General features: G+C 44.0%; 1 protein-coding gene across 1 annotated transcript in view; it reads left to right on the top strand.

Annotated features, from left to right (window-relative positions):
* LOC119952038 (calpain-5-like) overlaps positions 1-12,859 on the top strand; it is a 184,022-nt gene extending 171,163 nt beyond the window's left edge. Inside the window, exons 11-12 of the mRNA XM_038775525.1 lie at positions 4,280-4,416; positions 11,316-12,859. Coding sequence (XP_038631453.1) covers positions 4,280-4,416; positions 11,316-11,495 — 317 coding nt within the window. The 3' untranslated portion in view covers positions 11,496-12,859. The remainder of the gene's footprint in view (positions 1-4,279; positions 4,417-11,315) is intronic.
* Positions 12,860-13,311: the final 452 nt, after the last annotated feature.

Below are 13,311 nucleotides of genomic sequence, written 5' to 3'. Positions count from 1 at the left end.
CACCCACCCTTCCCGCCCCTGCTCGCCGCCATACCCGGAACCCACCATCCATACTGCCGGGGGCAAACCGATGGTTGTCGCAGATTGGCACCCAGACAGACGCCCCCATCTCCCCCACATGCCTCCTCCACTGGCCCCATATCCGCAGGGTCGCCACCACTACCGGGCTGGTGGTGTACTTGGCCGGCGGCAGCGGTAGAGGAGCCGTGACCAGGGCTTCCAAGCTGGAGCCCCTGCACGAAGCCGCCTCCACCCGCTCCCAAATAGACCCCGTACCCACCATCCACTTCCTTATCATAGCGATGTTGGCCGCCCAGTAATAATTGACCAGACTCGGCAACGCCAGCCCTCCCTCGCTGCGGTTCCTCTCCAACCTTCAGAGTCTTTCTGAGCAGCCACTTCTTTGAGTACTATTTCTGCCTGCTGTTGTGCCTGGCACTACATCTGGTTAAGTTCTTCAAACTCAGCCCAGATACAAAAATTTACCTGTAGAATAACTTCATTTCCTTTTAGCAGGTTTTGTTGCTTTTGGGTTACATCAGAAAACGTTCCTTCATTCACAGCCATTTGCTTGCTCCACACTGCCACCTGCTGTTGTAGGTTGGATACTGTGTTGGCATTTTCACAAAAATTCTGGCCGGAAATTACGGCCATTCGTTGGAGGCGGGATTCTCTGTTCCTGTCAACAGCCCACACCCACCCATGAGTATGCTGGTGGCATGGGGTAGCTTTAACGAGAATTCCCATTGGTGGGAGCAGAGACTCCGCCACCGAATGGCACTCTGCCTCCTAACGCTGAGAAACACACGGCTAGAAGGCCAGAGAAGCCTGCCCTCTATTTTCAAGCCTTTGGGCTGCTTCTCAGCCTCTTTTTTCCTCTGCAATAAACACATTGGCTTGTGCACCTCATTGTGCTGACCTTGGCTATGACCATCATTCATTTTGCTTGAGTATTGTCTCCCTCACCATGGGATCTCCTTATTCTTTTGGCTCTGTATTGGAGGTGTCAAGATAGTTTTTAAGGCCTGCACTCTCTACACTTTGGAGTTTACAATGCTAGTCAAAGATGTGTAATATCTCACCAAAGGTGCTTGAGGATTCATCTATACCTTGTCTTGTCATTGTACATTGCCAGCAGATTTACAAAACAAGTACATGAATTTATGAAACATGCACTTTGTTTGATTTGCTGCTCAATCCTGATGCACACCTATATTTTATAAATGTTCATCTCCATGCCACCCAAACATGCATCTGATTTTGCCCTTTCATAAGCTCAAATTGGTCTGGTAGCTTTAATTTACTATCCATGGCTGTTTTTAAGAACAGGGGAGTGCAGTCTTATTTATTTTTTTCTTTCAGAATGGTACCACAGAAACCATTCTCCTCTCTTCTTTCTGTCTGGTGTTTCAGCAGGCTCCCATGGCGAATACAGGTCCGATTCTCTAACTGAGCGATTCTGTAAGAAATCTTCAAATTAACCCATTTGGGCCAGGTACGTGTTTTTCTAAGCTGAGGGAATGTCATTGAAGGAGATGTTTTAGCTCTGGCTGCTGTTTTAAGAATATTCTTTTCAATCATTCAAACTTGGCCGCCACATTATGCGGCACTGACTCTGGACTCAGCTGTCATAGTCCTTTTAGCGGCACTGGTTAAACAATTAGTATGCCCTGCCTGGTTACTGCTGTGATTAGTTTTAAAAGGTAAGTTCAGCCTTTTATTAAATTGCGCTCAGCATTTTTGTGATCTGGCTAGGTCCTTTGACTCTATATTCGATCAGGTTTGGCAATGGAACCTTTTTTAGGTGACCTTCAGCTATGTCTTCAAATTTGGTATACTTTGCTCAGGTCAGGCTTCCGTTTTCTCCAGCATTGAGATTCTGGGTTCCTCCTGTAGCTTCTTTCAGGTTATGCGTTTGTTCATTGGCTGCCGCCATGTTATAAGGTTGCTTGGTGTCTTACTAAGAAGTCCGGAGGCTTGTGTGGTTGAACATAAGCCATTTAACATCCTTATACTATGTATGCAGGGCAATATTGTTGTTATACTTTTCAATCAGTGCAAGACATTCTCTCAGGTTTGATGTCCCCAATGTCTCCTAAAAGCAAATCCTGTCTGGAAATTACCTTCTCTGCCTAATATCTTAGCCCCACCAGATCATTTCTGGAGCCTGAAATAACAAAACTCTCTCGTTCAATGAACTGGGTCCTAGACATGCAGATTGGGGCAGCATGGTGGCACAGTGGTTAGCACTGTTGCCTCACAGCGCCAGGGACCCATGTTTGAATCCGTCTTTGGGTGACTGTAAGTGTGGAGTTTGCACATTCTTCCCGTGTCTGCAGTGGTTTCCTCCGGGTGCTCCGGTTTCTTCCCACAGCCCAAAAATGTACAGGCTAGGTGGATTGGCCATGCTAAAGTGTCCCTAGGTAGGGTTATGGGTGATGGAACCATCAATTCAGTGAACACGTGTAGTTGGATCTGAACAGAGGCTTTAATACACTTACAATAGAGCCAGCCTATTCGTCGTTGAACTTCGGTGAACTGGCAGGCTGGCTCTAAGGCACTAATCTTTATACATCGGTCCCAGGGGGAGGAGTCCTGGGCGGAGCCAAGGGAGGAGCCCAGTACAAACTCTCGCGTTCTGTCAGAGCAACTCCCCCTGGTGGTCGGATAGTGCAACTGCACTTACAATGGGTAGATAACGAACATATATACATGGAGTGATATTGGCAACTATATATAGTGTGAATCACATTCACCACAATGGGTATAGGGTGGGGGATTGGGCCTAGTTAGGGTGCTCTTTCAGAGGCTCGGTGCAGACTCAATGGGCCGAATTACTGCACTGTGGGATTCTATGATTCTATGATCCCTCCATGTGAACATCATCAATCTTCTGAACGGAGGCCGGATTGATAATTATGATTGAGACAAGCTAACAATCTGGTACAAAGTATTAGTGGATAAATAGGACTCAACCAATAAACCTCAATTTACTTCAACTTATTTCCATACTACCCGTTCATGTTCCATGCTACATGACATAGAAAATAAGAAATTATGCCTCAGTGTCTCTTATTACCAGGCTAAATACATTCTCACAACAGCGCCCATACTTCCTCAGGAAACTAAGGGAATTTGACAAGTCCACATTGACTCTTAACAATTTTTACAGATGCACCGTACAAAGCATCCTATCTGGCTGCATCATAGCCTGGTATGGCAACTGGTCAGCCTAAGACCGTAAGAAACTACAGAGAGCGTGAATAGAGCCCAGTCCATCACACAAACCCGCCTCCCATCCATTGACTCTGTCTACACCTCCTGCTGCCTTGGGAAAGCAGACAGTATAATCAAAGACCCCTCCCACCCGGGTTATTCTCTCTTCCAATTTTTTCCATCGGGCAGTAAATACAAAAGTCTGAGAACAGATTCAAAAACAGCTTCTTCCCCGCTGTTACCAGACTCCTGAATGTCCCTCTTGTGGACTGAATTCATCTCTTCGCACATCTTAACTACTGAGTAGTACTACACACCATATGCTTCATCCGCTGCCTGTGTCTATGTATTTACACTGTATATTTATGCACGTCCTATGTTTTTTCATGTATGGAACGATCTGTCGGGACTCTATGCAGAACAATACTTTTCACTGTACCTCGGGGTACACGTGACAATAAATCAAATTTAATCAAATTCAATTAAATTCTTTACTCAAAGACCATATGAAACTGGTCACTTCTGAACGTTAAGAGATTCTCTGCCTCAGATCGTGTGCTTCTTTTTCATTCCTATCGGAAAAGGAAACTCAGGGATTCACTTCTGGCTTACTGCCAGTTCTCAGTGTACAATAATTGGACCGCCAATCCAACTAGCTAGTGCCTCTTTGGAGAGAGCTCCCAGCAATTCATTCACCTGTAAAGAGCAATCGAACATGTGACATTTACTGGTATGAAGCAATCTAGTTGGATGCTTTGCCTGAATCCAATTCGCATTTTCCAGAAACTGGGTGTTGCCAATTTAATATCTTCTTAGCTGACTTAAACACCAGTCATTTTAATATAAATAGCTCCAAAATCATTACAGAACCGAGTAGTCATAAATCTTGAAGCATGGCAATCATATATCTTGTTTAAATCAGTCAAGAATGCAGATTGAAGGACAATTAGGTTTTTTCTTTTAGTGTCTACTGTTGTCATAATAAGTCAATAAAGTGACTAATTTTAGCAGTACAAGTTTATTTCATGTAAAAGGATGAAAATCTATTTCTTGCATATTCCAGGAGCAGATGCATATGCAGTTTTTAAATGTGAATATAGCAAGATTCGCACAGCTATTTTTGAAAACACACTGAATCCTCAATTTGATACCAAGGTCATTTTTTACAGAAGAAATCCAAAACGTCCAATAACCATCCAGGTAAGGTGCCTATCACTGTTAATAATAATAATCTTTATTGTCACAAGTGGGCTTACATTAACACTGTAATGAAAAATGAACACTGTGAAAAGATCTATAGTTGGAGGGGGAACAATTACATTCAGGTATTTATTTCTGAGATTTTCTGAGTTCCATGACTGTTGTTTTGGCTATAATCAGATAGTCTTCAGCTTTTTGACAACTCCTTTCTTGGCCAAACAGTGAAAGTGGTATTTAATGCACTTTATTGCGATGATATTCAAGAAAGGAGAGAGAAAGAAAGCAGATAGCTATAGGCCAATTAGCCCAAAATCTGTCATAGTGAAAATGCTAGAATCTACTATTAAGAAAGTTAAAACAGGGCACTGAGGGAATCTTAGTGCAATTATGCATAATCAATATGGAAAATGTTCGACTAATTTATTAGAGTTCTTTGAGGAAATAAAAAGTAACATGGATAAAAGGGAACATGTGGATGTGGTATACTTGGATTTCCAAAAGGCTTCCGATAAGGTACCGTGTCAAAGGTTACTAAATAAATAAGGCTCATGGTGTACGGGGTAACATATTATCATGGATAGAGGATTGGTTAGCTAACAGGAAGCTAGGATTAAATCCTGGGGGCGCGGGCTGGAGACTGACCCAAGAAAGGTGAAGGCTGAGCGGCAAGGGGGGGTGGGGGTGGGGGGAGGCGATGGGCCCCCAACTAGGCTGATCACCTGGAATGTAAGAGGACTAAATGGACCGGTTAAGAGGGCACGTGTGTTCACGCATCAGAGGGGACTGAAGGCGGACGTGGTAATGCTACAGGAGATGCACCTTAGAGTAGCTGATTAGATCAGATTAAGGAAGGGATGGTCCGGACAGGTTTTTCACTCGAGGCTGGACTCGAAGACTAGAGGGGTCGTGATCCTGATTAATAAGCAAGTGATGTTTGAGGCGATAAGAATAGTTACGAATGTGGAAGGCCGGTACATTATGGTCAGTGGGAAACTGGAGGGGGTGCAGGTGGTATTAGTAAATGTGTATGCGCCAAATTGGGATGATGTGGAGTTTATAAAGAGGATGCTGGGGAAGATCCTGGACCTAGATTTGCATAAGTTGGTCATGGGATGGGACTTCAGCACAGTTATTGACCCTGGTTTAGACCGGTCAAGTGTAAAGACGGGCAGGGTGCCGCAAATGGAAAAAGGAGCTAAAGGGGTTCATGGGGGTGGGGTGGACCCATGGAGATTTGGGCAGCCAAGGGTGAAGGAGTTTTCCTTCTACTCACACGTGCATAAAGTGTACTCCCGGATTGATTTTTAAATTTTGAACTGGGCTTTACTGACAGGGGTGGTGGACACGGGGTATTCGGCAATCACAATCTCAGATCATGCCCCGCAATGGGTTGACCTGCAGGTTAGCAAGGTGAGTAGCCAGTGCCCGGACTGGAGGTTGGACGTGGGACTTTTAGCTGATGAAGAGGTGTGTGGGCAGCTGAGGAAATATATTCAGAACTACCTGGAAGTCAGCGACACGGGTAAAGTTTCAGCAGCGGTGGTCAGGGAGGCATTGAAAGCGGTGCTGAGAGGGGAGCTGATCGCGATACGTGCCCACAGGGAGAAGGTAGACAGAGCAGAAATGGACCGACTGATAAAGGAGATATTGCAGGTCGACAGGAGGTATGTGGAGACCCCAGAGGCACGGCTTTTATGGGAACAACGGAGGCTACAGGGGGAGTTTGGATTGTTAACTACAGGGAGGGCGGTAGAGCAGCTGAGGAAGGCAAAGGGGGCGATCTGTGAGCATGGGGAGAAGGCCAGCAGAATGCTTGCACAGCAGCTTAGAAAGAGGGAGGCAGCCAGGGAGATAGGGAAAGTAAAGGATGGGGACGGGAGCCTGGTTGGAGACTCAGCAGGGGTGGATAAGGCAGTCAAGGAGTTTTACAGTAGGCTGTATGGGTCGTAACTCCCAGCGGGGCCGGAGGAGATGAGGTACTTCTTAGGGGGGCTGAATTTCCCGAAGGTCTATGGGGGGTTGGTAGAAGGGCTGGGGGCCCAATCGGGCTGGGGGCCCCAATCGGGTTGGAAGAGATAGCGGAGGGTCTGAAGGCTATGCAGTCGGGTAAAGCCCCGGGGCTGGATGGGTACCTGTGGAGTTCTATAAAAAGTTCTCTGGGATATTGGGGCCGCTGTTTATGATGACATTCAATGAGGCAAGGGTGCTTGGGTTGCTTCCCCCGACGATGTCACAGGCCACAATCTCATTGATCCTGAAGCGGGACAAGGACCCGGAGCTGTGTGGGTCCTATAGGCCGATATCCCTATTGAATGTGGATGCCAAACTGCTGGTCAAAATCTTGTCCTCTAGGATTGAGGATTATGCGCCGGACGTTATTGGAGAGGACCAGACGGGGTTTGTTAAGGGAAGGCAGTTGGTGGCCAAGATTGTTAAATGTGATCATGAATACCCCGGAAGGTAGGAAGGTGGAGGTAGTGGTCGCAATGGACGCAGAGAAGGCTTTTGATCGGGTAGAATGAGAATATCTGTGGGAGGTACTGGGACGGTTCGGATTTGGGTGGGGCTTTATTGGCTGAGTTAGATTGTTGTATAAGGCTCCTGTTGCAAGCGTATGGACGAATAGGACAACATCGGATAATTTTAGGCTTCATAGGGGGACGAGGCAGGGATGCCCCCTTTCCCCACTGTTGTTCACATCAGCCATAGAGCCGCTGGCAATTGCTCTGAGAGCCTCCAGGGGCTGGAAGGGGTTGGTCCGAGGGGGAGTGGAACACAGAGTCTCGCTTTACGCAGACGACCTGCTCCTGTATGTATCCGACCCAGCAGAGGGGATAGAAGCAATTATGAGGATTCTGGGGGAATTCGGCCATTTTTCGGGGTATAAACTAAATATGGGGAAAAGTGAGATGTTTGCAGTCCAGGCAAGGGGGCAGGAGACGCGACTAGGGGAACTGCCGTTTAGAGTGGTCGGGGGAAGCTGTCGGTACCTAGGCATCCAAGTGGCGCGGGAATGGGAATGGCTGCACAAGCTAAATCTGGCCCGACTAGTAGACCAAATGAAGGATGATTTTCGGAGATGGGACCGCTCCCGTTGCCACTAGCTGGGAGGGTGAAGACAGTGCAAATGACGGTCCTCCCGAGATTCCTGTTTATGTTTCAGTGTCTCCCCATCTTTATTACGCGGTCCTTTTTTAAATGGGTCAATAAGGTAATCACTGGCTTTGTACGGGCGGGCAAGACCCCACGAGTAAAAAAGGGGATGCTTGAGCGGGGGGGGGGGGGGGGGGGGGGGGGGGGGGGGGTCGGTAGGGCTGGCACTGCCGAACTTCAGTAATCACTGTTGGGCGGCGAATATAGCCATGATCAGGAAGTAGGTGGTGGGGGGAGGGTCGGTATGGGAGCATGGGAGGCAGCTTCATGCAAGGGCACCAGCTTGGGGGCGTTGATAACAGCGCCTCTGCCGTTCCCGCCGGCATGATACTCCACCAGCCCCGTGGTGGTGGCAGACCAGAGGGTCTGGGGGCAATGGAGGAGGCACGTGGGAGCGGAGGGAGCATCGGTCTGGTCTCCAATCTGTAATAATCACCGGTTTGCCCCGGGAAGGATAGATGGAGCGTTTCGGAGATGGCAGAGAGCAGGGATTGAGAGGATGGGGGATATGTTTATAGAGGGGAGCTTTCTTATCCTGAGGAAGCTGGAGGAGAAATTTGGATTGGCGAGGGGAAACAAATTCAGGTACCTGCAAATGCAGGACTTCCTACGCAGGCAGGTTTCAACCTTCCCGCTCCTTCCACCAAGGGGGATACAGGACAGGCTAGTTTCTAGAGTGTGGGTGGGAGAAGGGAGGGTCTCTGACATTTACAAGGAATTCATGGGGTCAGAGGAGACGCAGACTGAGGAGCTGAAGCTTAAGTGGGAAGAGGGGTTTGGAGGAAAGATAGAGGATGGTCTCTGGGCAGACGGGTTGAGTAGAGTCAACGCGTCCACAACATGTGCCAGGCTCAGCCTGATACAATTCAAGGTTGTTCTCCGGGCTCACATGACAGTGGCCCAGATGAGCAGGTTCTTTGGGGTAGAAGATAGGTGCGCAAGATATGCAGGAGGGCCAGGGAACCATGTCCACATGTTCTGGACATGCCCAAAGCTTTGAGTAGGGGGTTTGTAAAGGGGGGACCTGTAAGGAAGGAAGACGGCTTCTGCACTATGTATATAAATTCATGTACATTGTTTATTTTGTTGTTGCAAAACCATAAATACCTCAATAAAATGTTTATAAAAAAAAGGAAAGATCAAACTAAACACTAGTAGGACTCCATGGACGAATAAAGACAAAAGGGAACAATTGCAGATTAGCAAAGAGACATGCGTTAAGTACACTGAGTACCACAGAGGAGTGCAGGAAAAGAGATAACACAAAGTAATTAGGAGAGCAGTCAAAACACAATCAAGAAAGCAAAGTGGAACTATAAAATGAAATTATCATGTAACATAAAACACAGTAGTAAAATATTTTACATCAGTTAAAAAAGGCTATGATGGGAATAAGACCATCAAGGGATAGACAGGAATAATTATTTTGTTTTGATATTTACCAGGGAGATAGAGAAGTAGACATGACTTGGATGATGAGATGAGTGGTGAAATAAATGCATTTAAAAGAACAAAGAGGATGCATTAAATAAACTAATTAAACTCAAAGAGGATAAAACTGACAGTCCGAATGGATTGGATCTATGAATTTTAATATGATCTAAGGTTGCAATAGCAAAGGCATTACTGCTCATGTTTAATACTTTGTTAGGGAACGGTGTAGTGTCAAAGGAATGATTGACAGGTTGTTAATGCAATTCCTATATTTAAGAAGGAGGATACAAATGTCAAGGCAATTATAGACCAGTCCATTTAACATCAATTATAGGAGAAGTAATGGAAGCCTTGCTAAAGGAGGGAATAGAAGAACAACTAGAAATGAAAAAGACGATAACGAATAGTCGGCAAGGATTTCAAAAGGGAGATTCTTGCTTGGTGAACCCTATTGAATTATTTTCTGAGGAGGTTACAGAGAGAATAGACAGTGGCAATGCAACAGAGGTAATTTATCCAGAATTTCAAAAGGCCTTTGATAAGGTGCCCCATGACAGACGAATGAATAACGTCAGACAATGTGGTGTCAGGGGACAAGTGGCAGAATGGATTGCTCGTTGGCTTCAAGGCAGAAAGAAAAGTGTGGGGATAAAGGGTAATTATTCAGAGTGGCAGAAGGTGGGATGTCGTGCTTCACAGAATCAGAGTTGGACACAATTTACATTTCCAATTTGGACTTTAGAAACAGAAACAAATTTCTAAATTTGCTGATGACACTAAATTGAGAGAAGATGGTCAATATTCAGGAGTACGGCAACAAATTACTGGAGGATGTTAATAAACTTGACGAATGGGCAAATAATTGGTCAATAAAGTTCAACGCAGATAAATGTGAGAAAGTACAATTTGGTTGGACGATTAGAGAGGCCACTTGTTACTTGGAAGATGTAAGCACAGGTGGGGTGGCAGATCAAAGGAAACTCCGAGTACAAGAATATCAATCGCTAAAAGTTGCAGCACAGGTTCAAGGCCATAAAAAAGCAAATCAAGCCTAAGGCTGTATTACCAGAGGGATAGAATTAAAAAGGAGAGAAGTTAAGAACCCGTATTGACAACACTGATAGAGTACCGTGTGCAGATCTGGTTGCTATTTTGTAAAAAGGATATAGAAACACTGGAGAAGGAGCAGAGAAGATTTACAAGGATGATATCAGAAATGTGTGGATATGCATATCAAGAAAGGATATGGCAGGCTGGGTCTCTTCTCAATTGAGAAAAAAGTTTGAGGGGTGCCTTAATCAAAGTCTTTAAAATTATAAATGCTTTTGACACGAAAAGAATGTTTCTTGTTGTGGGAAAGAGAATAACTGGAGGCCATGAATGTAAATAATCACCAAGAAATCTAAAAGGAAATTCCGAAGAAACCTCTTTACCCAAAGAGTAGTAAGAACGTTGAAATGAAATGAAAATCGCTTATTGTCACAAGTAGGCTTCAAATGAAGTTACTGTGAAAAACCCCTAGTATCCACATTCTGGCACCTGTTCGGGGAGGCTGGTACGGGAATTGAATCGTGCTGCTGGCCTGCCTTGGTCTGCTTTAAAGGCCAGCACTTTAGCCCTGTGCTAAACCATTGAAGATCATCATTACAAGGAGTGCTTGAAGCAATAAGTATAGATGCATTTAAGGGGAAACTAGACAAACAAGAGTGAGAAATGTTATGATGGTAGATTTAGATGAGAAAAGATGGGAGGAGGTTCATGTAACAGCAGCATTGATTGTTGAATGGCCTCTTTCTGTGCTATATATCCTATTTAATCCTACGTAATCCTTTCTTTCTTAAGAGCTTGTAATGAAAATATAAATCTGGGAAGCCATGAGGAAAGTTGGTAAATCCCAATACAGTGATCTTTGATACAGTGTTTAAAATTGATGTGTGTCATTTCAAGCATTTTCCAAGAAATTTATCAAACTCAATGGATTCCAAACGGTGTGTCACAACAAACCTGGAGTTGGGGTTCCAAGTATGTCTGTCGTTTCTTTCTTCTTTCATTCCCTGTCCATACCAAACGTAGATTCATTCCCTTTTATTCACTGTTCATCAAACCATGCAAAGTTTAGTATCTCAACCAACCTTCCCTCTGACATGCACATGAGGGTCAAGCCCCTCAGTATCTTCTTAAAGAACCACAATGCCACAGCAGAATGCAGAACCTCTTTCCACATCTTTCATGGTGAAACAGATACAAAGGATAGGATAAAAATCTTAATTCCACCGCTACGTGAGATCAAAGTCATTTTCTTTTGTTTACAGCTATGGAACAGCAACACACTGTGTGATACGTTAATTGGTGAGGTGACCATAGAAGAATCCCAACATAACCCCATCCGTGAACGGGTCCTGCAACTTCAGACAAAGGACAGACAGAAAAGCGAGACGCCAAGTTGTATCACCATCACTGTCATCAGTAGCAGCAACCTTGCAGCATTGTGAGAAGTGAAAACTGTGGCGAGCAGGGTATCATCCACATCCACATTTGTATCTTTCGAGCAGAGTTTGGAGATTTGAACAGTCCTGCTATATGAAAGAAGCTGTTGGCATTCATTCCGTCCTCTACATTGCCCACCCCAAAAACAAAAGAAGTCCAAATTGAGCATGGTAGTTTAAGAAGATAAATGTATTACTAATTTTTATTTTGTGGCAGCTTCAGTCAACACTTCACTCCTAATATTACAATCCATTCATTCATAAATATTGTTAACTCAAGCTAAAATGAGATTTTGACAGAGTTGGGTCGTATTACTGGGAATGATTGTGAAAGGCACACTTCTGATTCCCTGGAAAAGGTTGTGTTTCTGACCTTTTTTCAGTTTAAGCTTGGGTCTTACATCCTGAGAGAGATTAGCCAGCTTGCTCCCAACTGACCTGATCTATGCTATTTGGGTCGACACAAGAGATACCTTCAGGTTTATTGGGTGCCAGCATGCCTCACCTAAACGGTTTGCGTATCTTACTGTTCATAGGAATTGATTCATACTCTGCTCTGTTATATCTACTTATTACCAATAAGCGTAAAAGTGTTCATTGGTGATCAAAATTGTATATCCGTGTCTTTTCCATTTCCAAGCTCCACAAAGGCAGAATGAGCAAACATTTGGTGGGAAAGACTCATTCCACAGAGATCACATTCATGCTTGGACTCAGATCAATCAAAACAGTACACTACCTTCATATGGTAATAAAAAATAAGGAGTATGCCATACTTACATAATGATCAGTATGTGGCCTCGTCACTTAAAAGTTTAAAATTGTGATCAAATAACCAGATTCTTCAATCGTCCCAGAAAATTGCACCTTAACATTATACAGCAAATACATTTATGGTTTACTTCTTCTTTACTTTCCATTCACATCTGCCATGTGTCTGCAGAATGGATTTTAATTTTAATTTCCCTATTTGCACTATTTTCTTAAAATAATTATCTTACATTTTCTCAAAAATTGCACAAATTTAATTTTTTTTTTGATGATGTTGCAAGTCAATGTTTAACCTTCTGGTAATGGTCTAGCAATTCAAGTGAATAAAATGATCACTATTCACCCTCTCTTTAAACTTGAATTGAGATTTCAACCAATAGAATGTCGGCCACAAGGTCTGTGGACTCCCTGCCACTCGCTGCTGGTGCACTGTTCTCTGATTGTTTGAGAATGTGGTAATGTTCCGGTCAGATTCATGTTGTCATCCTTTTTTAAGCCATTTGTTCTAAATTCATGTTGTTTCCTGTATCTAATTCCTCTAACTCTTATCGCTCATCGCGTCAATGTTTCTCCAGCTCCAATTGTGACTGAGGTTTCCATTGCACATTCTTTGACAATTAACTTCACTAATACAGATATGAAATCTTCTGCCTTTGAAATTTTGAATTCTTAGTTCAATTGCTTCATTTCACTGTGAGGGAAGCTTAGGGAACAATTGCTATGATTAGATTAATTTTAATCAAAACATTGCAATTTATGAGGCTGAATCAATATTAAATATTAAATGAAAAACATATATAATCATAGGAGGCAAATTTATATATTCTCTCACATATATTCAGAGCAGTATTTTACTCCTGAAACAATTTGGATCTGTCTGGTTCATTATTATCATATTGAGATAAAAAGTGTAAACTGTAGATGGTCAAACCATATTTTCTGCTGGTTAAGTTGCAGAGTAGCTTCTGTTTTTGCCAACTTGCATGAATTTGCGACTAGTTTATGGGTTCTACGCTTTTGTGTTGGTTGACACGATTCAGTGAAGGAGAGA

This window comes from Scyliorhinus canicula, chromosome 17 (assembly GCF_902713615.1).
Source record: "Scyliorhinus canicula chromosome 17, sScyCan1.1, whole genome shotgun sequence".
Taxonomy (NCBI): Eukaryota; Metazoa; Chordata; class Chondrichthyes; order Carcharhiniformes; family Scyliorhinidae; genus Scyliorhinus; species Scyliorhinus canicula.
The sequence above is the reverse complement of the archived record's forward strand: the minus strand, read 5'-3'. Positions and strand labels throughout refer to the sequence as shown.